The following is a 27,063-nucleotide window of genomic DNA, read 5'->3' on the forward strand; positions in this document are numbered from 1 at the left end:
CGCAGCCGCTGGGGTGGTGAGGCCGAGGCGCGCCCCGCGCAGCCATGGCCAGGCTGGCCGACTACTTCATCGTGGTGGGCTATGACCACGAGAAGACAGGTAGGTGTGGCTGCGCGCAGCGCTGCCCCGCCGTGCCTGGCCGCTCCCCGCGCTCCTGCCCGGCCCCGGCCCCCGCCCGCCTCCGGCCGGGCCGCGGGAGGAGGAGACTGCGGCGCGCACGGGGCGCGCGTCCGGCCGGGGGAGGAGGGGGTGAGGGCAGCGGGGCGAGCCAAGGGTTAATCCCCCTTTCCCGAGGGGGGAAGCGGAGGGACTCCCGCACCGCCCGGCCGGGGCAGCCCCGGCCCGCCCCGCCTGCCGGGAGCGGCTGCGGCTCCTTCCCCGAAGCGCGGGCAGGTTCAAACGGGGCCCGCGGCCGTGCCGGGCCCGGCGGCCAGAGCCGCGGGGCAGGGCCGGAGCCGCCGGTCCCCACCTGTGTCCCGGCGGCTGGGGCGTGCCAGCCGCGCCTCCCGGGAGAACAAAGGCTGCGTTCCGCCGGCGGCGGGGCTTGCCCGCCTCGCCGCTCATCCATCGCCTGTTGAGCGGCGCCGCGAGTCCCCCGGGCAGCGCCGTGGCACCGAACGGGGATGGAACGGGCGCTCCTCCTAAAGCCTCGGGATACCGAATTCTGTGTGCTGGGGGGAAGGGAAGTGCTGTTATCTGCTGTCGTTTGTGGGCAAAGAGAGAGTGGTTTGTGTTACGTAACTCTCCGTTATGGTACCAGCTTTGTTGCTGCAGAGATCTCAAATCAGTGTTTAAGCTGACTGGAAAACGAAGTGATTGTCAATTGGAATGTGTTTGTGCTGCGTATTTCAGAGCGCTCCTTTGAATGTATGCTGTTAATAAACAATATTTGAAACAGTCGAATGTTCCCTAATTTATTTGACTATGCATAAACCAAACAACACTCAAGTTTGTTACTCAGAGTAATTCTTTGAAGTAGCAATTGCGTGTAGTCTGTATCTGTTCATTCAAAAAGTGCAGCTAATAAACTCGGACTGTGAGATTTTTTTAAAAGAAATATAATTTTTAGAGAAACTGTTACATTTGCGTGTTTAAAGATGCAGTGTCTCACAAAGTTCTGCTAAGGGTCTCTTGGATTTTACTATTCTGCAATTGTTATTCCATTGATTACATCCTGGTTACCCCTCCCATCCCATTTGATCGTAGGTTTGTCCTAATTGTACTGTCAAAATCAAGCCATGTGAAATGGGAAGGATTTTATTTTAAAAATAAAGACCTTTGCTTTTGCCTCTCCTGTTTGGAACATTTTCCCTGACAAAGTAGAGAAAACCCAAATCAAAACAAAGAAGCAACCAAAAAACCCAGATGTGCTTTTAAGAAGACTAATCAAATAGGCTTCTTACTTCATTGAAGTGAAATTACAGATTGCGTTGGAAAGCTTTATGTCTGTAAAATGTCTTCATCTGTAGGATTTAAGTATGTGTTTAACTTCCCATACATAAACTCTTTCATGAAGTTTGGTAGAATTGCTTGCCTGGGTGAAATTGAGCAGATTCAGAAATAACTCCTGAACCTTAATTGAAAAAGGTCGTGCCCAGAAAGTAATTGTTTAGACTTTATTATTTAAATGACTTGTTGCTACTTTAATGCTTCATAAGAAAAATGCTTGAAGGAACAACATTCTGTTGAAGACTAGGCATGCATTGTTTTCCAAATTCCTTTACCCCCACATGCAATCCCATAATACATGGAGTACTGACCTTTATTTTTCTTATAAAACTGTAGTTTTTTGATGCATTTATTATGCTTCCTTCTATATGAAAAGCAGGGACAAGCATTTCTAGGATTATAGACTAGCTACTCTTGAAGCATTTATATTTTTAAGTATGTTCCTTTTCTTTCTATCCTATTTGTTTTTCATCAGCAGCTACCTTCTGGCCTGGTTTTAATGTGCTTGATTTTAATGCTGAGTGTAATTATGTTTGTAGTGTTTTTTTTTTTTTTTCTTTTTTTCCCAGGCATAATCTGTGGAATAGCTTTGTGTAAACAAGCAAACAAAAATGCTGTACCCTTCCCCCCAATCTGTGTGTCAGCAGCATTTGGATGATAAACACTTGTGGTTTGTAGGGAAGGGTGTTTATAGTAGTGACTGCTCTCCCAGGAAAGCCCCACTGGGTCTGCTGGCTCTCCCCTCACTGCTTATATGGATTTATTTACATGGGCCAATATCTTACCCCTGAAAATGGGATAAAGGTGCTGATTTTCTGGCTTTACTCAAAAAACATTTGCTGTAAATATCTAAAATGCAGTGTTTATGCAGTTTAGGAGCAGATCTGTAGATTTTTTCTTGTTTTGGAACAGCTTTGTAAGTGATGCTACAAGTTTTTATCCAGCATAGTCTTCAGGGGAGGTGAAGGGTTTTATTGTCCTCAAATAAACCAGAGTGTGTCCTTTGGGAATCAACATGTGAAAGTCCATTCCTGTTCTGGTCCAGGCCTGTGTAAATTGATGTTACAGCAGTCCTGGTGCTGCCATTCCTATTGTGCCGAACCTTCCTTTGGATCCAGCTCACTTTAGGATGCTGACCCATCCAAAAGACCTTTCTTGCTGGGTGTGTTACCTGTGTTGCTGTATTGTCCTTGGATTACTTTCCTGCTCATTTTTCAAACAGTGTTGGCTCACCAGGATGTCAGATGAATGCCAGTACTGGCATAAAGGAGGGTCAGGAGCATGCTGGAAGACAGATCAATGCACCCTGAATTTCTATCAGCTGAAATGTTCCTAGAGCCTTGGGCACAAAGACGTTAGTGAGGTGCCTTAGTGTCCTACATGCTCCAAGGAAACTGATGGGAGCCCTTGGATAATTTGCCTCGCAGGCAGTTCATTCATGCTTTGCGAGTTGCAGAGGCACTGCCTGAGTGGAGAATGAGCTTTGCTGTTGACAAGTGTCAGAAGAGTTGCAGGCACTTAGGAGCTGAGAAGTCTTTGTGCTGTGGAGGATGACCTGAATCACCCAGCTTTTTCTGTCTTTCAGGTGCCCTGGTCTGTGTTCCCACTTAGGTTGCTCAGTCTGTGTCTCACCATAAAACAGCTTCCATGGATCATAGTTTTAATGGCTGTTGTGTATTTTAAGCACTCATTCTGAGCCACTGCTCAGAACTGCAGCAGACAGTAGCTGCTGTCAGAAGTGCATGTTGAGTGTCCTGACAGAGTTATAGAAACCAGATTTGTAAATCCCCCAGCTTTACTAAACCCTTTTCTTTTTTTTTTTTGCTCTAACAGTGATACTTTTTCAGAATAAAGCAATCAACCTTGGTGTATTTTGTCTTCAGCTGAACCTTGGCTGAGGTAGACAACCACACTTTCCCCAGCATATCAGCACAATATAAAGCTGTTACATAACTGGCTACAAAAGGCACTTACAGAAGTCTCTGAACGGAGCAAAGGTGCTACCAAATGTAGGCATTCTGGGTTAACAGCTAGGAGAAATCCCAGGAGCCCTTACTGTTCATGCATTTTATTTTTTCATGGATTTTGAAGTGTGTCTGATGTGCTTCACCAAAAAATTCTCATTTAATATGTCTGAATAATGGAATGTGGATGGGATTTAGGAAGAACACAGATGTTTGTAAGGATCACAGAAGGGCATGAGAAAATGCCTTTTTTGTTTTGTTTGTTTTTGGTTTTGCTGGTATAAACCCTAATCATAAATCTATCCTTAGAATTTACATACAGTGCTTCTTGGAAAAGGTAAAAGAGAGAACATTCTGTGTCTTCCTTAGCTCAGAAGCTGAAAGGTGAGAGGATAAAGAAGAGAGGATCCAAAGACTGGATTTGATTAATTTTCCCATACACCCGTGGCAGCTTTCCTGTAGGATGCTGTTTTAAACCCAGAAGTTAAAGGAGAAAACCTGTGAGGTGAAACAGGATGTTTTCTGCGAGGTTTGGTTGCTCTAAGAGGACAGAGGAATGGTTTGTTCTTGATTCTGTGTGCAGTTGCAATGTGTAGGACAGAAGGCTTCCAACAGTATAGCAGTTTTATTTGGCTGTTGTCACAACTGATAAATGCTGGTATAACATGTGTAGGCTCTGTTGTGGTTGTTTCTGTTCTGATTTTTATCAACTCCTCTTCAGGGAAGCCTTTATTATGTAACATAGCTTTGTATCTCAGAGGATTTTGAAACAAGACAAGTGATTGTTGATGGAGTGGGAGAAATTTCTAAATGGAGTTGTCTGATTCTTTTATTTTTTTTCCTGTGAGCAGATTTTGCCTGTGAAGAATATAGTATCATTAGGATTTTCTGGTGTATTTGCTGTATATTCACAGGCATTTCACTGAGCTGGTGTGTGTATAAGGAGTGAATGACTGCTTGATGCCATGGCATGCAATCTCTGTAAAAACAAAATGTAGAAAAATAAGGGAATAAAGTTGTTACTTCAGTGGCTTTCTTATCTGTGCTGCAGTTTAATTTGATTCAAATGCAATCCAGGGAAATCTCAAAGGGATTAAAAAAAGCAACAAAAACTAAATCCTTCTTATTGTGGCAGGGGAATTCTTGTAGCTGCAGTGGAATGAAGCATCAAGTGCAGTGCTGGAAGTGGAGCAGGATGCAGGAGTGAGCCTGGGACATGGCTCTGGGTGGCTGTGGCTGCGTAGGGCATGGCACCCCAAAGACTTGTAAACAAATTAATTGCTCCTTTCAATGAAATCTCTTCCTCCAAACCTTGTGCTTTACTTTTCAAATGCAACAGGTTCCACAATACCGTGCTGAAACAGAATGAGGAAGAAATATTTCCATCGCACGTGGTTTTGTTTGTTTCGATTGTGGTCATGTTTATTCCTTTGTTTGTTTCTTTGTTCGTTTCTTGGGGTTTTTTGTTTGTTTGTTTTTTGGTTTTTTTTGGGGTGAGATAAAGCTCTCTTGAAAGTCTGCTTGGAAGACCCCCACTATTTTTTGATAGCATGTATTCCTAAAAGATATCCAAGCAGTTTCTTCTAGTAAATAATGTGGGCTTAAAAAAAAAATTATTTTGGTTTATGGATTTATCATTTTGGAGAAATCTTATAATCAACAGAGATCATGGAGATCTTCTTTCCCTCGCATGTCTGTAATGAATATTTCTAAAGAACTTGGATTTCAGACTCTTTACTCACTCAGTCTTGCCATCATAGTAACAACAACACTAAAAATACTTCTTTTTCAGCCTTTAATTTTAAACTAAAATATTCCTGGAGGCTTTTTTTCTCTGCAAGCTGTCTGCATTTGGTCTGAAATAGAACACAGATTATGTTGAGGGAAGTAGCATTTCCTATCTTTGTGACTAAACTGCAGTCAAGGAACTCTTTCTTCCCTGTTCTGTCCTGGATTAACTTTGTGGATTATCTGACAAAAAGTCACTTTTCCTGCAGCTTGTTCATGGCAAACAGTTTGTTATGCAAGACTGAATACTGTGTAAGCCCTGGCCTTCTATAACCACAATCATATTTTTAAGTGGAGGGACAATGAGACTGACATTTAACTTCTCCAATGCCCCAAACATAACACTCTTGTCTTGTAACAGCAAGGAAGAGAATTACACTGCTGTGGTAGCTCTCTTACATCAATTTAAAGAACGAACTACCTCCCCAGTTACTGCTGCTCACAAAGGAAAGCCACAGTCACTGTGGAATCATTTGTAAAATGTGTAAAAGCAGACTCACACTCCAGCCTTGATAACTGCCAGTGAAAGTTGTAGCCTGCAAATATCCACTGGTGAGTGGGAGGTTTTCCTTTGGTTCATCTCTCCTCTTACTCCTCTTTGCAGTAGCATGAGACTTTCGGGCTCCTTGCTTCCCTAGTGAAAAAAATGATTTCTAACAATAGCATTATCAGTATTGATGAGATTCATTTTCTTCTGCTCGGCGTTTTGGGAATTGTGTTCCATTTATATGTGTTTGTTGAAATAAATCACTCCTGTGGTGTCAGTGGTACGTTCTGAAGTCAAGGACAATCCAATTAGTGTTGATTGGGATTTGGCAGCTAAATCCCTGCTCATTGAGCCAAGAACATGCTGGTTATTGCTTATCTGCTAGTGACTAGATAGATCCTGATTTTATGTCTCTAATGTTTACAGTTCTCAGTTTTCAATCTTCTGCAGATTGAATACTATGAAAAAATGCAATCATTGAACAGAGCTTGAATTCTTTGTTTCCTTTCTGGGAGTGTTGTGTTCTAGGTGTCAGAGTAACCACAACATTTGCACTGAGCTGGACGTGGGTGATGGGCTGTCACTGCTGCAGCCAGAACCAGCACTTGGTGACAGTATGGTCTGGGATTGTGTGTAGCTGTTGTGGGGGAAAGCTGAGAGACAGAAAAAACAAACTCATCATAATTCTGGATACAAATTCAGGATAGTTGCACGCAAAACCCCATTGGATCATGGGAGACCTCAGTGGATAAAAAGAGACAAAAGAATGTTACTGGGCTTATAAAATCAATCACTCAGGAAGAAATTCAAGGGGGGAAAAAATAGAAGATAGGAAAAATGTCCTTATCATGTCCTTTTACTGTGGTTCATGTGTTGTTTTCTAGGATTTAAAACTCCAGAAAATCCATTATCTGACACTTGGATTGATCTTCAGCAAGATAGAAAATTTCTTTTTTAAATGTTAGAGTGTCAGGTTGGGTCACTGGAATAGCAGCTGGAAGGAAGATGAGACATTCTGGCAGAGGATTTCTCAGATGCTTGTCGGGGAAAAGGGATGACAGCTCTTCTTTCTGGAACCTTGACTTCAGCTGTTGAAGGTTGTGGATTTTGTTGAGCTCCTTTTGCCAGCTGCTGTGGACAGTGATGCCAGGAGTGTTGTCAGACTCTGTAGTGGCTGCATGTCCTTCCTTGTGGCTCAGGAACCCTTTACAAGACATTGGCCACTCCTCCTGCTTACTCTATTTGGCACATTCTGGTATTTCAGAATGCTTTCTGTCTTCTAGTTTTATTCCAGAAGAATCTCTGCCTTATCATCTCTCTCACTTTCCCCTTCCTTCTCTCACTCTCAGTATCCATTTAACTCTCTTTATCTACTCTGTGGTTTTCTGAGATGAAGTCTTCTTGGCCACTCAGTCTGATTTCTTATGGTTTTCATCTTTAAATAAACAAATTCCAGTTCATCACGCAAACACCAGGGCCAGGTTTTGTCCCTTCTGTAAATTTTGGGCCTGAAAGCGTGTTTGGCAGAATTTTAGTTTAGGCCAAAAAAAAAAAATCCTTTTCTCTCCAGTCTTATTTCTTGGAAGCAGAAAAAGTATTTGGTGTGAAATTTTACTGAAATAATTGAGCTGGAAACAGATGCCAACCATTGAGACTTTGTATGGTGCATTAAGTTTAAGTAAAAAATAATTGAAAATAGTTACAGAACAAGATAGAGCCCAATTAGAAATGCCTATAGCTGTTAGTTATTTGTGTATCTAAAAACATCACTCTCTTGTTTCTTAGTTTGTTATAACTGCACCAGTTAAAGTCCAGTAAAACTTTTAGTTTGACCACTGTGTTGTTGAAGTCTTCCACAGTTTAGATTTGTACATTTAACATGTGTATTTTTGTTTTGGACAAAGAAATGCAGACGCTGGTCCTTTTTTTGTGACTATTGTTCTCTGGGCTGTAAATCTAATTCCTAAATGGCAGTGAGAATAAGCTGTATGTGTGACTAACAAAATACTCAAGACTCAAAAGACAAAGTTGTGACCTTGTCATAAATTCAACTGTAATGGAATTTTAATTCTTGAAATATTGTTGAATTGGCATACTGTACTTTTAAAAAAAAAATTAAAGAAGCTGTGTTTTTGAATTCTATTACACATACTGCTTTTCATAATCATGCAAATTGCAATTGCATAAAAATAGAAGAAGGCCACATGCTTTGTTCCTGTGGAGCTGTTTCTTCATAATTAATGTATTTTCCCAGAAAAACACATAGTTGTTTTATGAAGCTTGTGTGATGACTGGGCTGTTACTGGTCTATATTGTTGGTGTGCTATTTTTAAACTAGGTTTAGTACAAAACATTCCAGTAGAACTTAGAAGAGGATTTCCATTTTCTTTCTTCTTGTTTTATAGTTTGTGAAGAGAGAATTAGTAGGTTTGGTAATTTTTAAGAATATATAATTTTTAAAAGAAGATTTCAAAGAAAAATTGGTGATAAAACCAATTTTAAAAGCCTTCCTAAAACATGCATTTAAACCCACATTTCCCCCCATAATTTTTGGGGGCAATTTAATCTATTTAGAGTCTTCCTCTTTTGGGCTGCAAGTTCTTAGAATCTTCATCCTGTGAGAGTTTTTTTCCTTCAGTGTATTTTGTTCAGTGGGCTGCCAGGCAGAATTTGCTTTTTGTGAAGTGTCTTAGCCTGGGGCCTCTGCCTGAGCCATAGGTTGTGCCCAGCTGCAGCTGAGGAACAAGTTGGAATTTCCTGTAAAGGGAGGGAAGAGCTGCTGCCTTTGGGATTCACCCTACATTTCTTACAAGTGCAATTATTGAATTATTCTTATTTTAGAATAATTCCTTTAATGCCTTTCGAGAGCTGCTTGCTTTTGCAAAATAGGAAGCTAATGAGCATGTGTCTCTCATGTTCAGTAAGTTTCAGCAGTGGTAGAAAGCCCAAGGTTTGAATGGATGCTTTTAGTGATATTTCCAAAATAAATAAGATAACGAGGCATACACACAGAATAAAAGGATGTTTTCTGTGGTAGTAAGTATTCAGTTTGTGTTCAGAAATCCATGCAAGTGTTCAAGGTGTTGCAGAGGAATGTTTCTCCCCATGGTAATTTATAGTGACTAAAACTGAAATGCTGATTTTCAGTGATAAATTCTGGTCCACTTTGCTGCAGTGAGTTCAGAGAACACCTGTGGAGGTCTCAGGTTTGCCCTTTAGCTGGAGGCAGCGATTTCAGACCCTGGTGCCAGTTCTGTGCTGAGGTTTGGACTCAAGCTACCTGTAAGCATGCTTGAAGCTGAGGCACCTGGGTTTGGAGTAGTGACAGTGTGTGTTCCCTTTTCCAGCTCTGAGGGTTGGTTCTTTCCAGCAGAGAGAGCTGGAGCATCCCAGAGCCCCTCACTGAGAGGGTGTGCTCAGCCTGCAGCTGTGGCTGCACTGCGCTTCAGCAGCACAGCCAAAGCAAGTGGCCCTGTTGTTTCAGCCACAGGCAACTGAAAAGAAAACAAAGCCATAGAGAGCCACATGTTTGTGATTCGGAATTCAAAACTCTTCTTTCAAAAGATTCCCTTTCCTGTTTGATCAGCGTGCATAAATAATGATACCGGGTTTGCCCCTGAGTAAACGGCGTCCGCTCAAGTTGTGGTGCTCCTGTAAGGTTGTTGTTTCAGCACCGTGTTTTCCAAATATTTTGTTTGTAGTGTTTATTATTAAAAGAGATGAGATCATACATGTTTAACAAAATAATCTCCTGGAGGCTGTTTTTTATCATTTTGTTCTCTTTTGCCACATGGCATCTTTTTGGAAGAGGCAAGACTGTCACTAATTTTTTGTGAGAGAGAAAAGACCTCAGAAAACATGCTTTGTGCCTTTCTGACTTTGTAAGATGTTTTTGCATTCTTACAAAATTATTTACATGCTTGTTTATGGGTTTCTTTATTATTATTTTTTTACTTTACAAAAATGTGGCCAGTTTTAGTAAATAGCCTTTTTTGGAAAACTGCAGTTCAAAAACATGGGGGTTCCCTGGTCTAGTCTCTGGCCATAGTTATTGGTAATCAGAGCTGCTCTTCTTGCTGATAGCCTAGTAGAAGACAGAAGGTAGCAGTTTACATCCATACTTAATTCTAATAAAAATGAGGATTGTTGCTCTTTACAGTGAGGTAGGATTTGAGAGGCCTAACTCAGAAGACCGTTGTTTTCATAATCTTTTGTTTTCTTGTGAATATGCCTAGCATTATTTGACATTAGAAAACCCAGAGGTAAGATTCAGATACAAGTAATAATAACAATAATATTTTTTTTTTAAGAAAGGCCTTAACTGGTCTGCAGCTCATTGTTTCTGTCTTGTGGAAGAGACCTTGGAGATGTTTCAATTCCCAAGTTGTGATGGTTAAGGAGAGGATGCTGAAAAGTAAAACCTATGGATCTCCTATCTTCCTTTGTAACTGAGTTGTGTGTTCTGCTTATTCTCAGCCACTGTTCTTAAACTTATAATAAAGTCTGTGGGTTGAGTTGTTTCCTGTCCCTAACTTCTTTTCTCCTTCTCCTTCCTGACTCCCCAAAAATCAGTAATTCTTTTTAAGTTTCATATGAAAACAAGAAGAGTCATGGCTACTAATAAAATTCTGAAGCAGAAGACTCAGAATATAGTTCTGTTTAAAAATCCCCATATAAAGTCTAGAAATGAGCAGTAGAAAACCCTCATTACTTACTGTCTGTCTGGTATGTACTCCCTACCTAGTCTTAACTGTTCTCTTAAAGCTTTGAAAATAGACTTGCAGAGACCAAAACATAAATTGTATGTTTTATTAGATTTGATTTATGGTCTTATGAAAACTCTGGAGTTTTTTTATTCTTTTGCACTTGATGGTTACTGAGAGGAGCTTTGGACTTCAGTGATCTTCATGTAGTTGTATAAAGCACCATATGCTTTCTGCAGTTTTCACAGCAGATGGACCAAGGTTTTGTCCACATGGTCTTGCCAAACTTAATTAGCAGCAAATTTTCATGTCTGAATCTAAGCTATTCCTGATTTAATGGTGAGAGTCCCAAGAGTTATGTACAGATTAAAGGATCATAGAATGGTTTTGGTTGGAAGGGACCTTAAAGATCCTCTGGTTCCATGGGCAGGGTTCCCAACTTTCCACTGGATTGGATTGTCCTTCCTCTGTTGGGACCTCCAGAGGTGGTGGAGCACCCCAGGTGAACTCTCAGGAGAGCAGAGGAGGAGGAGGGAATCATCTCTCTTGACCTGCTGGTGAAGGACGGGTGCAAGTGGTCACTGTTCCTGGGCAAAATTGGTAGCATGGACCCCCAAAATTAATTTTGCAGACCTTTTTTTGTTCAACCTGTAAATATCAAGTAAAAAAGGAAGTGGAATGCTTAATGCTTAAGACTTTTAGATGATTAAAAGACAGTAATTAAAATAATTCTGAATAGCTGAATCTAAAGCTTGTGGTGAAGGGCTTCAGACAGAGCTCATGATACTGAGTGACTAGAATGTTCAAATTTCATTCAAATGAAATGCATTTTTATAAATACAAGCCAAAGTACATTTAGTGGTGAGAAAGAATTCATAGCAATGGTCTCTAATTTAGCTGTTGTCACTAAGTGGAAAAGTTCTTGGAATTTGTTGGGACAGTTCTCTGTAAAACTTCAGCCTGAAGTCTGGTATGGCATTAGTAAACTCAGAAATAAACAGTGTGGAATTGTGAAAAAACCCACCCAAAACCCCTGTGGTGTTGGGACTTGCAGCTCAGGGGCAGGAATGGGTTAGGTGAACCCCAGAGGTCCTGCTCAGCCCTGATCTCTGTGATCCAGACCCCTAAGACTGCACAGGACCAGTGGCAATTGCCTGGTCCCTTCTCCTCTCCCGAGGCTCAGCTGCTGCAGCCTTTGCTGCTCTGCCTGGGCAGACCCTGACTCATTCGTAGAGCCCTCCACACCAGCCCTTCACACCTCCTCTGGCAGCCTATTCCAGCTCCTCTGGCTGACTTTCAGGAGACTTTTCAGTGTTTGAGTCCTGTGGGTTTGGGTACAGTTGTCAGCTTGTTACTGCTCTTCTCCTTGAACTGTGGGGACCCAACTGGATGTGGTAATTTACATGAAATCTTACCAAAATACAGAGTGAGACTGGTACTTGCTGGTTTTGTGGGCAGTTCTGTGACGTCACTCTGAGCTTTTTATTATTATTATTTTTTTTTTTTAGCTCTCAGCATCACAACACTGAGGGTCACTTTGTGGTCTGCATTAAACTCTGCATCCCTTTTACCTAAACCACATTTGGGCCTTCCCCTATATGTGGAGTCAGGTGTTCTGGCCTAACTCTGCAGCTTTGCAGTTCTCCTTAGTCACACTCTTAACATTTTTTCATAACTTTTTTCCCCAGTCTTTCAGGATCACTTTGAATTCTTATCTTGTCCTCTACTCTATTATCTTCATTTTCAGAAAAGAAATAATTTCTGTATATATAAATATTTTTGTAAATATATATGTTTATATATTAATAGAATAGGTGCAGTTTTATTCTGTGCTTCAGCCTGCAGCAACTTCCATCAAAACTAAACCAAAACCCACTTCAAACCAAAAACCAAGCATTGGACCCCACAATGGCTCACATATCGTGTCTGAGAGATGGAATTAGTGCTGCTGTAAATATGATTGAGTGTGTGTAGTGGATAAATTTGCAGAAAGCACATTCAGATGGTGTCCCTAGGCACACTAAATTTTGGGTTGTTTGGGGAGCATTTAAGTAGGGTGATATTTTAAGAGTCAGAGACTTCAAGAAACAAGTTGGCCAATTATTTCCTGAACAGCAGAACTAGTGACGTGTTTCTGCACATTTTTGTCTTTTGTCTGGAATGGCCCTGGTAGTGCTGCTCCAGACAAGGAACAGGGTGTCTTGAACACTAACTTTTCTTCAGCTCAGGGTCGCTCTGTGTTTATTTATTTATTTGGGTTAAAGGCCATTGGTCACACAGACGTCGTTTCTGTAGGAAACCTCTCTGCAAGGAGCAGCTTTACTTGTGAGAACACCATTTAGGAGAATGTTTGCCTGCCTTTGTGGCAGACACATTATAATATGCTCCAGTTAAGACTCTGGGCCTGCCACAGCCTCAGAAGGGAGAGGTTGTGTTCTATTAATTAATTACGGGCCCATAGTCAAGTGGCATTTAATTGTTTGCTAGGACATGGAGGTGACTCTGTTTTCTTTGTTTGTGCTCTCATTTTAGGCAACCAGTTCCTTTGGTTTCTTGCAATTGCAAAATATGCATTGAGAAGTTAAAAAATTACTATTTTTACTGCTAATGGGGCATGCACTGGAAGTGCATTTGGATGTGCAAAATCTTGGCAGTGTAGCTTATTTATGGGGCAGGAGATGGCAGTAAGGAAATAGGTGATTTAGCAGAAGCACAGAACCATACTCTATTCTTACATTATGGTTTCAAGAGAACTCTCAAAACCCCTGAAATACCATAATAATCATTCAAATTTACACGTTTATGTTTATTTTGTGTCTTCCTGTTTGATTTTTTTTGGGGGTCCTTTTCCAATCAGGTATTTACCAGCATTTGCAATGCTTGTTTAGAGATCAGGTGAAATATTCTGTGCTACGTGAGCCAAATGCAATTCACAGTTCAGCTTTAGAGAAAACTGCTGGAGTTAGAAGTAATACAAATACACAGTAACACTTGTGATGTTTCAAAGTTTGTGTCTGTGGATTTCAAAGAAATTCGCATACAGCATTATTTTTAACGATTCACATTCTTTGTGCTGATTTTTAATTTAAGTCACTCTGGCAGCTGGTTCTGCAGGCAAGGAGGGAATAGGGAATGAAATGCTGATAACCTCTGTGAGCCAGAGCACAAACAAACAGTGTTTAACTTGGGGACAGCTGAGGGTTTTCCAGACAATGGTGTTAATTTTGATTGCCTGTTTGAAGTAGCCCCATGCTTTTTGTTCTCATTTCGGAAGCCAAACACGTTGTTTGGAACTGGTGTGCAGCTGTGAAGAACAAAGTTTGTCATGCAGGAGCTGAGCAGGATGACATCAGGGGATGATGGTGGCTGCTGTGGCAGCGTGCTGCTGTTTGTCCCTGCTGTGGGAGCGTGACCACGGCCATGGATTCCTTTCATTTGGGGGCAGGCAGGCAGGCAGGGTGGGATTGCATTCTCTGGTATTTTTGGACCCCTTGTTAAGGGGGGCTGCTGTTGTTTTGGGGCGCTGTTGCAGGGTGTTCCCCAGGGCAGTGCTCCTGCAGGGGCAGCTCAGGCTGTTTGCATGGTGACACTCCAGCCCTTTGCAATTTAGCCATAATTGTGGAGCCTTCTCACATCCCCTGCACATCCCCAGCTTATGGAGTGCTGCAGAACGTGGAGCAAAACGTGCCTAAACCCTCAGGGCCCAGTTCTCTTGAGGGAGAATGCTGCTTTGGAGTCCTGGCTTGCACAGGGCAGTGTGGGCTCAGCTGGTACCTGGGCTGAGCAGCCTGAGAGTTGGCACTGGTGCCATTCAGGCAGGTGGGTAAGGAGCTGGTTTTTGCTAAATACATATGGGCCATAAGATATGCTCAGCTTACTGGAAGCTCTTTGTGTTTTTTCCCTGTTTTTAGTCTATAGTCAGTCCAGACAAAATATTTGGCCTACCAGGATATGTGAATCATTCTTCTTTGTAAAGCATCATTTATCATCTGTGTTCTGAAAGGGTTTTGTATGAGGAAAACATTGAATACACTCAGAAATTTTTATTGTCAACGTGCGTTTTTACAGCTGTTGTATAAAAATCTTGCTTTGTTGAGATCAAAATATTATTTAATTGTTTTAGCCTATTGGGATCACAGGAAATATACAGGGTGGGAAACTCCCAAATGACTTGTCACTCTCCATCATCTGTAGGTGAGCAGTGGCACGCAGACTTAAATAAACAAATCTTAGCAGCTGGTTAGTTCTGGGAAAAAAGAGAAAACTTGCTTCCTCATCCTTTATCATTGCTTATACTTATGTGTTGAGTAGAAGAAAAGCTTTGAAACTTACCTAATCAATGCAAAAATATATGTACAGTACAAATCTGTTGTTAAGGATTGAGTGAACAGGTTGAAATCAACTTCTGTTGATTTTTTTGTCTTTTAGTCTTGTTTTAAATTAAACTAAGCCAGGTTTTGAAAGAAACTAATGCACGTGAGGAGGGTACTGTCTAAAATTCTGTGGGGACTTTCAGTGAGCATCTCAGTACCCACAGATCTGTGGCAGCTGCTGTGAAGTTGAGGGAAAAATAATGTTGTAGTAGACAGTTGAGATGGCCTTCCAGTCACAGAATTCTGTTTGAACAGATTTTGTATCGAGTATGATGCAAGGAAGTTTGCTGACGTGATACATGTGAATGATACCTGCTGGGTGGGAGTTGTATGGATCCATGTTCCAGTTCCTTCATTAAAGGGCTGTGGCTCTGCAAATGCTTAGAGGCAGGAAGCATTATGGAAAAACAGTTTTTAAGTAACTAAGGAATGGAAAAGGGCAGTGGAAGAGGAACTGTGAGATGACAAACATTGTCTATTAGAGATCAAGAGTGCAGTGTACAGAGGAACAATCCTGTGAGGGTGGTGGAGAGGGAACAGGGACTTGGAAGTTGGGGCAGATTCTTATTGCAGAGGACTGGAAAGTAGATCAGGAGGAAGTGAGTTGCAGAGCTAACATCTTGCATGTTGGGGTTTGCTAAGTAATATTTACAGGTTGGGTTGAGATGTGGGTAGTTTGTGCAAGCTCCAGAACAGGAATTTGCAGTGAGGTATGGGATTACAAATAAAGACTGCATTTAAGGCTAAAGAGAGGGAGTTGGAGAAATGAGTTGCATGTTATCTCTGCAGCGCTGTCACTGCGTGGGATGTCAGAAGGGCTCTTATGAGGAGGATTCTCCTTTACACATTTCAGATTTGAGGAGGATTGTTTTGATCTGAGGCAGATGAAAAAGAGATGTGTGTGAATATACAGCTTTTGAAAGAAAGAAGTGAGGACAGAGGGGATTTATCTGTCTCTGCTGCCTGAATTGTGTTGTTCACAGGCCCTGGGTTGAAAATTTCAGATGAACTGGCTTAGTCATGTATTGCAAGAATATCTTGAATTTATCAAGATGTTAACTTTTAACACAGTTGGCAAATAGTATCCAAAAGGGATTTTAAATTTTTGCAGGACCTGATAATTCCCTAGCTCTAGGGTGACAGTGTGTCCAGTGTAAAACATCATTAAGTTACATTTATGTTGCAATTTAGCAGGAAACGTGCATCTCTCACGTAAGATCTTTCCTTTGATTCCAAGCAAGTGCTTTTTACTAAAATCAATGAGGTTTTATTTGATATTGTGGAAATACTTTTTTATTGATCAACTACCCAACCTTGAAATGCTTTCAGAAGTGATGATTGTTTTGCTTCAAAGTGTGTCACACCAACTTTAACGAGTTGCACTCTGCTGTTTATGTGGAGCGTCTTTCTGGTATTGAAAACATCAACCCACACCATGTCTAATCTTAGAGTAGACTGAGAGCTTTGGAAACCTTCACCTTGAAAATTTCAGAAAGTTCACTGCCTTCTGTATAAAGAATGTTATTTACAAAGGATTTTTCCACGTATTTGAGAGCAAGATGCGTGCTGTAATGCACGCTTACTTTGCTTTCTGGTTTCTTGGCTTCAAGGAGGAGCTGCTTTTTTGCTGCTGTATCTTTTACACAGATGTGTGTTTTGCTTAATTTTACTCTAATCCTTCATGTATACTTTTGATGACAAAGAAGTAACAGATCCTCCTTTGCAAAGCGTTTGGATACTTTACTGTGTACAAAAGCATCACTTTGAACTCTGAAAAAATTACTGTAATGAAAGAGCTGAGTTCCAAACGTGTCAGGGTTGAGCTTGAGAATAAACGTTCTGCATTTTTAGCTGCTCTGTGCAAAGACAGTCTTTTTGAACATGAAATATGTGATTACTATGTGTGAGAAGGTGCAAAGCACTTTTTATTTGATGTAAACACTGTCATAATGCTGCATGTTCTGCTTTACTCCAGTGTTTATGATTACACTTTGTATTATTTGGTAAGGAGGCATAAAGATCTTCTAAAGAAGCATCACAAAATAGTCTAAATTATGTCAAGGATAAAATTGATTGAAAACCAGAAAAAAGCCTTTGCCTTTTCAGTCATTAAGCAGACATTAAGCCCAAATGCTCAAGCTGAGGGAAGAATAGTGCTCTGGTGTAGGCACACACAGTTTGTGGGAATTGGGAGTGGGGCTGTGGCTGAGCCCCATCCCCAATGGGCTGCAGCTGTGAAAGGCAGGTGAGCAGTGTTGGAGGTGCTGAGCCAGGGGGTGCTGAGGGGTTACTGACCAATCACCAACGGGAGCACAGGGCTCACAGGTGCAGTGCATCAGCAGGTATGAAGGGTATGAAAGGTTGGGCCAAAGAAGGAGAAGGGCACAGGCTTGCACTCTTCTGAGGTTAGATGATGTTACTCTGTATGGGCAGATACCTGAAGCCTTCTGATGAGGTAGGGTGATACTGTGAATGGGTTGGAGCTTTCTGAAATTATTTGGTGATTCTCTGTGTGTAGTGACCCTCTCAAGTGTGACCTGTGCTCTGGTGTGTGCTGTGGCACTCTGTCACAACAGAACTTGCCATCCTGGTATGGAGAGGTCTGTAGAGCTTGTGAGCGCAGTCCATGGCAAATCCTGCCCTGTCAGTGGGATGGTGCAGAGGGACAGCTGAAGGAATGTCCTGGAGGATAGGCCTGCAGAAGGTCTCCACTGTGGGTGTTGCCATGGAGTATACAGTTTGCATGTGGAAGGCTCTGCAGAAATACCTGGAAAATCTGGTTTAAAACTCTGATCAGTTCCTTTCTGCCTATAAAGATGCAGCTCTGAGGTAGCAGATGTATGTGGAATTCCTGGGCAGCGCCCAAGAGAGGGTGTAGGAATCCCAGGTGTGCACTGCTGTAGGTGAGGCCCTTCTGCTGCAGGGGGAGGTTGCTGGGGCTGTTGAGAACTGCTCTGGTAGATTTGCTCTACATCTCCCCTCATCCTGCAAGTAACATGGGTTGAACTTGGGCATTCAGGCTGCAGAAATACAGAATACATTCTAGGTCCTTTCTTTTATTTCTATAGGGCTGCCTTGTTAGGTTTTGCAGCACTGAACTGATGTTTTGTCCTTAGTGGGGAACATTAGAGGAGTGGCTTTGGGCTCTTCAGTTTAAACTGAAGGTCATAATTAAACTTTTTCAATAGTTGTTCTGTTTGGTTATGTTCTGGTTTGAGTCATGAAGGAGTTGCCGAGTTGCCTTTTTTATTTATTCTGATGGACACAATAGAGTTGGGGTCTGGTAGGATTAGTAAGACAAGAAAAATTCTTGTTGGCGATATATCCAGAAATTGGAGGTTTTTTCTTTTTTTTTTTTCTCCTGGAGGAGAAAGATGTTCTTAAGAATAAATCAGGCTCCAGACATTTAGCATAAGTTTTATTTTTTCTTCTTTTAAATTGAGGGTACTTATCCTACTTCATGTACCTGCATCAGAAAAATTGGGAGTTTGCCATTTTAGTTCCAAAGCAATGGCTAAGCAGTCTAAAGTTTCTCTTAGTGCAAACATGGGATTTTTTTAATTCAGATTTTGAATGTCAGTTTTAAACTTTGAAAGTACTGAAGCTTGAGGACTCAGTCTCCAGCAAGTTCTTTTTGCCTCTGCTTTTCCATTGACAATCAACTTAACAAGAAAGTCCATGAGGCTGAGGCTAAATAAATAACAGCAGGTACAAATCCAGGGTAAGGGTAACAGGATGATATGTGCAAATCTTGTAGCTCTTTTTTGCACATTTCTGTTAAAATAAGTTCTTAAGTAATACAAGTCCTCAGAGGCCTCCTCTGTGTGAAATGTGTATTTAGCACTTGAAAGTCATGGTGATGCCAAAGAACATAGGAAGTTCTATAAAAATTAACACCATTTACTGTTTAATAGGGCACAAAATGTACTGTATAGCCAGGGATACAGTTTCATGATTGCTGGGTTTTCCATGTATTATCATTTGAGACTTCTGAAAAGCAGCTTTTTACCAGCGGCTAATAAATTATTTCTGTATGACTGTGTTGCTAAAACAAAAAAATGGCAACAAATTATGAATGTTCAGTAGCAGGTCTGTATCTTCTCTATCTTCAGGTGTTCTCAATAATTGACAAAATACTTTTATTCTTTAGAAAGCTTTAAGTAACTTTCCTATTCTGCCAGTTGAACAGAAGTCAACCCCAAAAGCCAGCCCTGCTGAGCTGCATGAAACCAAGGGAGGCAAACAAGTACACAAATGCCATCTCAGAAAATGTACCGAACCACAACCCACAAACCACCACCCCAGAAAAAAACTGCTCAAAACAAACCAAGAAAACTCCCCAAGTAAAAACCCCCAAACCCCAGGAAATGACTTGTTTCATTTCCTGCGTGTTTTCTAGAGAAGTTTGGGGCTTTCAGACTCACAAGTGGGTTCTATCATTTCATTTGCTGAGGGAATGGGTAGCAATAGGTTTGATAATGTTTGTGTTCAGTCACCTGAGGGGGTAATGCATGGGAAGGATAAAAAGGTACTGCCTGCTTCTGCCACACAAGAGGGTTTTTACCTCTGTGCCAGGAAGAAATTTTTGTTAAATATTGTTCAGTGTTTGGGCAGTGACATGCATTGTCTTATGTCCAACTTCTCTTCTGCAAGCTGCATAAGAAAAGTTTGTGCCTCACTTGGTGATCTGTACTCTGCATGTAAATTGAAATAGTTCTGTGTTTCCAGGATAGGGGAAGGAGAAAAACAGTAGATATACATATATATATGGACATCTACATGGTGTGTATATATATATATACTATATATATAAAAATAATTTTTTTGCGTGTGTGTATGAACTGCTTTTTTAGGGAGTGCTTTGGATATTTTCCTGTTTTATTTCATTGTACCTCTGAATTGAAATCTTTCTCACTTGTGTTAATTTCAAGTTAATGTGTTTTTTTGATTGTGTTGTGCGTAAGTAGGGCACAGCCCAAAACCTGGCTGGAGTACATGGAAATTTGCTCCAGTTTAAAGACAAATGATTGCTTTGTAAGTTGCACCTTTGAATATTTGTGCTGCCATATTAATTGTGGTTTTGTCTTAGTAATAGACTTGCTGTGGCCCAGTAAGTCTGTCAAGGGCCACCTTACCTGCTATCCACAGCACTTTTAGGATTTAAAGAAAAAATTCAAAGTCATTGGTGGATGTTTTTTTCCTCTCTTACATTCTTTCACAGTGTATGAGAAAGTAACAAATGGTGAAGCTAATCTAGCAAGTTTTTTTTCCTGATTAATTTATTAATCAGGAGTTAATAAAACTAATTATTCAGTGCCATACCAGTTAGAGATTCAGAACTGAAGAACAGGTTTGAAATGGTAACTCAGACTTTGCTGTGGCAGGGCAATAATAGTGACTCTGTCATGGGGACTGCACAAAGGTAAGAGGATGAGTAATGAGATGGGTTGGGGAAGATTTCCTTGGGTAAAGTTGACACTGGGGTTAAGTGGAAAATAAAGATGTGCAGGTTGTGTGCCTGGGGGAGCTGGGTGGGTAGGAGCTGTGCTGTTACCTTAATAACCACTGAAATCAACTTAGATTTTGTACTTTCAGGTAGCTCCTTCTGTTTTGTTACTAATGATGCTCTTCAGACTCTTCTTTCATTCTGACAGAGAGGTTCTGTTTTCCCCTCAGGTCTCCATGGAGACTTTTGGAGTTCAAGTTAGGAGAGGTTATGTACACACAGCGTTGTCTTGTCATCCGTAACTTCTCTGTTCTCTAAACTAATCCCAAGCACTGAAGTGTGTGATGGCTCCACTGCAGCCCTGTACGTAAGAAAAGACATGCTGGGGAGGAGAAGGCTGTTTGTCTTGGACACTGCTTTCCTGCCATGCTCTTTTTGTGGTGTCAGGCTTCTGAATAATGCCAAATGCTGACTGGATTAGTAAAAAACCTTGCTGTTTATAAATTCAGAGAGCAGCTCTCATACATATCTCAATTATTTGGCTTACTAAGCCAGAAAATCAGATAAAGAAATCTCAACGTGTTGGTACTTTGGCTGGTTAACAGAGTGATAAAAATTTTTACTTTAGCAAACAGATTGTTTACAAGATGGGATTTTTGGTTTTGCTGACAATATTGATCACATACATTACCTGCTAATTCTTTCTTGCTGTGGCCCAGGCTTACATGCTAAAATACCTTTTATACAAAGGCCAGCAGAAGCAATTTCCAGTGTATTATATGTTGTATATTCTGAGTTGTAAGTTTACAGTCATTACTTAGTTCAAAAATAAGATACTAAAATACGTATTTCAGTGTATAATGTATATTTCTATATGCTGTGTATGGATGTATTTTTGGATAACACTGTCATCCTGAACAAACTAATAGACTGTAGTAAGTTTTTTTTTCCTGTCATGGTGCCTGTATCAGGTGTCCCAGTAAAAGAGATGTAGTTTGAGAAATTTATCTGTGTTGTAAAGGGATTTTTTTTTCTCCTCCCTCAATCCTTCCAGTAGCCACTGGTTATGTAGAGAAGGAAAGGATAAAGTGTAGTGTACCTGAAAGTGTAGGTCATTTGCCTTACATTGTAAAAAGAATTTCCTTAATGAATAAAGCAGTTAAACAAGATCTTGCAGGTCCAGTGAAGAGAAATTCAGGCTTGATGATGCTGACAGTATTACTATGGAATTATAAAGCTGGAAGCTTTCACATTACATCAGAAGTAAATGTGACATGAATATGCTGGTTGTCAGTGGATTCATTAACTTAAAAAGGAGAGATTTTACACTGGCTGCTCCTGCTGATGTGTTTGGTTGTAGTTCAGTGGTAGAAGAGTTTTGTACTTAGTCAGGTTAGGGAAGGCAGAGGGTTGGAATTGTGTGGATGCACAGTAATTTTATAGCTGATGGATCACTGCTGAAAGCAGCTCTTGTGCTGCAGTGCTGTCCTGGCAGCTCTCAGCTCTCAGAGAGCCCCTTGAAGGGCAAGTGTAGGAAAGGTCTAGGAACTGCCCTTGGGCTTTCTGAGCACAACTCTGAGGATTGGTCTTATTCCTACCAGGCAAAGGGTAAAGGAAGTGGAAAGTGGCTCATAACCAACTTCCACTTGCCCTCTGGCCCTGTGCTGCTGCTCTGGGGCTCTGGGCCAAGCATACATCATGTGGAAGACGTGCTAGTAAACCACATCATTTGAAGATAGAGAACGTATGCCATCTGCAATTTGCAACAATTTGTACAGATTGTGGAGGAAGTTGCATTTAATATGTAGCTTACAAGCGAAGTTATGTTACAGACTTGTTTAAGTGTGTCAGTATTTTATAATAATGGGCAGTTTGCATCTCAGTAGCCTTTAACAAAATAGTCCAAGTGCTTCCAGACACATTAGTCTCATGTGACAGACTCTTCATTCACCAGGAGCTGAAGTCTTGCCTGTCTTTCCCCCTTACTAGAAAGTAGTAGCTCCCTTGTAAATCCCAAAGGCATTGTGCATTCTAAAGAATGTGAAAGGTATTTCTCAAAGTAAATTCTTTCGTGCTCAGAGGAAGTGTTTACCTCCACTGCTGAAATGTTTAAGCTTGACTGAGGAATAAAATAATATTTTAGGATTGTTTGTGATTTACTTGGGTTGTGTCATTTTGGTGGTTCTGTACATCTGATGTGCAAGACTTGAGATGGTTACCAGTGGAGGATTATTTTCAGTGTATCAAGACCTAATTTTGCCTTTATTCACTATATTAATTTGTGTCCTTTGAAGCCAGTTTTTAAGTGTGTCCTGTCTTTGGCATGCTCAGCTACAGCATTAGCTGTTCTCCAGAATGTAATTAAATGATTGGAAGTTATTGCTACTAAGGGAAAGAAAATATCTACTGTTCACCCAGAAATAAAACATTATAACAATTCAAGCCAAATAGGATAAATAGCCCCAGGCTATTCTTCTTAAAATGTCTAGGTCAAATGCCTAAGCTTTAATTGTGAAACTTGTTAGTATGTATGGAGATATTTACAGATATTTCTCTGTTTTTCTCTTCAGACCTGACTTAGGTTTGAAGGTTTTTTTTACTGTTAGTGAAAACAATAAAATTCTGTGTTGGTATGCATTGGTTTAAATGTATAGCATATTTATGTAATAACCCAGCTTTTATGAGTTTGTTTTCTTGCTTTTGTGAAATGCTGTGTGATGTAAAATATTTTGATGCTTTTACTCATGCAGAAGAGCTGCTGAAGTTGAATCTGTTGCGGTTACTGTGCAAATTGGAATTGAGCCAGTAGAGAAATCCTTCAGGTAGTCCATCAGAATCCATGAAGTTGCTAAAAAAATTACTGTATTTAAGCTAATGAGTAATTGCATCACCTCTAAAACAAAGAGTAGCAAGATATAGGTGAGAATAAAAAAGAAATCAAAGCTTAACATTTTTAGGAGTTAAGTCCATTCCTTTTTTTGTGAACTGAAAAGAAATGAAAAGTTTCATTTCTTAAGGTAATGTTTACTTTTAAACCTATGGTAACCTTCCTCTAGAGTGTGCATCGTCTACTTCAAAGCAGCATTAGGTCATTCATTCTTTCATTAATGAATCACTAGAATTATTTGTTTGACAATGAATCACAAAGCAGGTTTGAATGAAGCTTTTGAGGAGTGTATTATTATCAAATTTGCATCACAAATGCTGCAGCACGTATTTCATTTGTGCTCATTGACTTCCTGATCCTGTTTTCCCTGCTGCTCCTTTCCCCCCACCCTGCCTCATTTTATCTCATTCTCTGAAAGCACAGCTGAAATTCAAACTTATTGCCTTTTATAGCAGTTTCTTTTTCTTTTCTATTGATTTTATGGGATAATTTTTCAGCCCATCACTTCTGTAGATTAGAATCTGTCTTGGCTATACAGTACATCATTTACTAACAGTATTTCTTACAAGTGAGGTTACAGGTAGGAATGATTACACTGAAATTACCTGGGTAAATGTTCAGAAACCTATAAAATGCAGAATTTTACAGCCTGAAATTAGCCAAGAATGTAGATATTATTTTCTGAGTCATATTAAAGAAAATATGAGATGCCTGGAAGCAGTCTACACTTCTGTGTAGTTTGTGGAAGTCTATTATTCAAGTTCAGTTATTATTCAGGTAGTTTATAATACTGCCTTTTTGGGGTTTTCTGTATCAGAAGTCAGTTTTCCTGTGTCTCAGGTTTGAGTTACAGGTGTGTTTTGACTTTCAGTAAATTCTTTGTTATTTTCAGGAGCTTTCTTCTGTTCTTCAGACTTGCAGTAGTGTCCCTGTTAGAACAGTGCCATGGGTGGCATTAACAGCCCATCACATCTGTGAGAAATAACATTCTGAACATGTTGGCCAGTCAGGAAGCCCCCAAAATATGTCTGTCCAATCAGTTCAGCATCTCTGGCTGTTTCTGGATGCACTTCATTATTGAATGAAGAACATTGGCTAAGTGGAGTAGTGTTTGGGGGGTGACCTGGAAGTTAATAATGTGTTGAGTTCCTCATTTGTCCTGCTTCCTTTTGTGTGGTTCGTAATGCCCTGGGCAGTTGGCTGGTGGATGTTCTCAGTGGAGTAGTGGGGATTTAGTGCTAAGGACACATTCAGAAGGGCTGCACGATCTTTATTTGCCTTGGTATTTGGTTGAGTTTGTTCTAGATTTTGTGTGATTGTTCAGTGGTTTTTACTTTTCAGAAAAGGAAAAACTTTTAAAAGTCAAAATAACAGAAAAGATTTGGCACAATATAGAATTTATGGATGAACAAAAAGCCAAGTGTATATGTATTCTATTGATAGGCATTCTGTTTTGGTTTACTGTGTGGCAATATTTGAGTTTGTGTCTGAACTGGAGTTTTTTTCCCTGAAAACCTGTGAGCTGTACGATGTGCAGTCAGGCTGTGTACCTTTTCCCCATGTTCATACCCTCCCTTTTGTTTCTCCATGCTCGTGTCAGGATGTCCAGGATGCAGCCCTGGAGATGTGGAGCTGTTTCTTAGCAGGTGTGAGGTTTGAGACTGAGCACAGCAGCAGCCTCTGCTGCCCTCTCCTGCTGTGCTTTCTGGCTTGTGTGCTTGGAGCAGGCAGTGACTCCCAGGGTGGAGCCAGGACAAAATGGGCCTTCAGCTCTGGAAACTGATAGGGCAGAGAGTTCCATGCACCCTGATGATCTTCTGTGAAACAAATATTTATAGCTTAATACAGGGTACCCAGTCTCCTCCTCAGTGTTCATTATGGGCTGGGGAGAAAGTCCTCAAACACATTACTTAAATTATCATGGAGGGGAATAAAATCCATGTAAAATTCTCAGGGTAGTTGTCATGGGGATGTAGTTTGTGACACTTCAAGTAGACTAATCTTGCATGTTCAGTGACTTATAATGTATTTTTTGTACCCATGGGTCACAGGTAGTAAAAAACCTTCTTAAATATATTAGTGGTACAAGAGAAAAAGATACTGAGTGTATACGTTCATAATTTGGGTGATCTAGGCAATGTTTGACCAGATGCAGGCTAGATTAACACTTTACTTTCCTTTTAAAAATGCCATAATCTGTCATTTCATAAAATGTTTGCATAGCTGGATATGCACTAATAAGGGAATAAGAAAAATTTTATTTATTGAAAGGTTTGAAAATGAAAATTCTATGTAAAAATATATAAGATATGAATACCTCTCTGGTAATTCCTTTCTAGGAATTAATTTCTCTGAGGATAGTTGGTGGGAGCACTAAGGAAGGGATTAAAAGTGTCATGGAATAAGAGCCATGTGGGATTTTGTATGGATGCCATTAAATGGTTTGACAGTATTTTAAGGGCTCCTGTTTTGGATAACATAGAAGCACAGTTTGGAGAGAGTGCTTGAAAACTCATTTAACTGAGCATTGTATATAATAATATATGGACTGAAAACAACTGGGACTTGGATGACATTGCACAGGACAAAGAATACTTTAAGTGCAGAGCTCTGTGTTAGAAGTAGTGTTTATTTCAGAAAGGATGGGCTGCCAGTTTGATAAATAAAGTTTAACTAGTGTAAATTGCTGTTATAAAAGTCTCCTTATGTGAAGGTATTGCTGGCATCTAACTGTGTAGTGAAACACATCTGAATCTGAGGTGGTGAGTATCTGTTTGCTCCTTTTTATCCATCTGTCCTAGCCAGCTGTATTACAAAATGTTTTATTTTTCCAGCATACTTTTGGCTTTCAAGTTCTGGTACAAAAGGCTGCCGCACACTGTGCTAATTCAGAAGGCATGTGTCCTATGTGGAAATAGGTCTGACAATCCTGAAAATAAAAATACCTTGTAAGTTGTTATCTTTCCTCTGGGGAACATTGGAGGTGCATTTATGATGTTATCAGTGGCTGTTGGCAGGTGCTTGCCTGAGATCACAGGATCATGTTCTTCCCACAGCCAGACAAGTTTGTTTTCCTCTGTGCCGCAGGTGATGAGGACTCCCCCAAAGGATTTGGGAAGTTGTACATTCTGCAGTAGGTGTTGAGTCATTAGCTGGGTGTCTAGTGCACACTGATTGACACTCATTTTCTGAGTCTAATTTGGGTCAAAACTCATTCTAGAAGAAAAGAGTCTCGATGGTTTAAAGGTAAAGCTGGGTAAAGTCATGTTTAACTCAAGGTGCTTTGCTGAATAGTGTGACTGTGCCTGTTGGTGTGCTGTGCCCAGTTCTGGGCTCCTCAGGACAAGAGACAGAGCTCCTGGAGCAGGAGAAGGGAAGGGTGACAGAGCTTGTGAAGGGGCTGGAGCATCTCTCCAGTGAGGAGAGGCTGAGGGAGCTGGGCTGTTCAGCCTGGAGGAGGCACTGAGAGGGCACCCAGCAATGTCTGTCTGTGCCTGCAGGGAGGGCAGAGCATGCACCAGGCTCTGCTCAGTGGTGCTGGGCAATGGGACAAGAGGAAAGGGCAGAAACTGATGCACAGGAAGGTCCATGTGGGCATGAGGAAGAACTTCACTGTGCAGTGACCAAGCACTGGGACAGATCACCCAGAGAGGTTTTGGAGTTTCCCTCACTGGAGATGTTCCAGAACCATCTGGACTCAATCCTACCCCATGTGCTCTGGGATTCCCCTGCTCAAGCAGGGAGGTTGGACCAGGTGATCAGCTGTGCCCCATCCTGTGATTCTGTGACAGCATTTGGTAGGTTTAGGACAGCCCTGAAACTGAAAAAAAATCCCCACTGAATTAAGGTTCGAATGTGTGAGGAAGGATATCTTGGAACAGTTCAATGTGGCACTTGCAGCATACACAGGAATTCTTGCCTCTTTATAGTTGTGTTGATCTGGAAGGATTCATTTAAGAGCAGTTG

At 40.9% G+C, this 27,063-nt stretch overlaps 1 protein-coding gene across 1 annotated transcript in view; it reads left to right on the forward strand.

Annotated features, from left to right (window-relative positions):
• The first annotated feature begins 21 nt into the window (after window positions 1-21).
• Window positions 22-27,063, forward strand: part of SBF2 (SET binding factor 2) — a 230,828-nt gene continuing 203,786 nt past the window's right edge. Inside the window, exon 1 of the mRNA XM_058806404.1 lies at window positions 22-99. Within this exon, the coding sequence (XP_058662387.1) occupies window positions 45-99 (55 nt within the window). The 5' untranslated portion in view covers window positions 22-44. The remainder of the gene's footprint in view (window positions 100-27,063) is intronic.

Source organism: Ammospiza caudacuta, chromosome 6, assembly GCF_027887145.1.
Source record: "Ammospiza caudacuta isolate bAmmCau1 chromosome 6, bAmmCau1.pri, whole genome shotgun sequence".
In the NCBI taxonomy this organism is placed as follows: Eukaryota; Metazoa; Chordata; class Aves; order Passeriformes; family Passerellidae; genus Ammospiza; species Ammospiza caudacuta.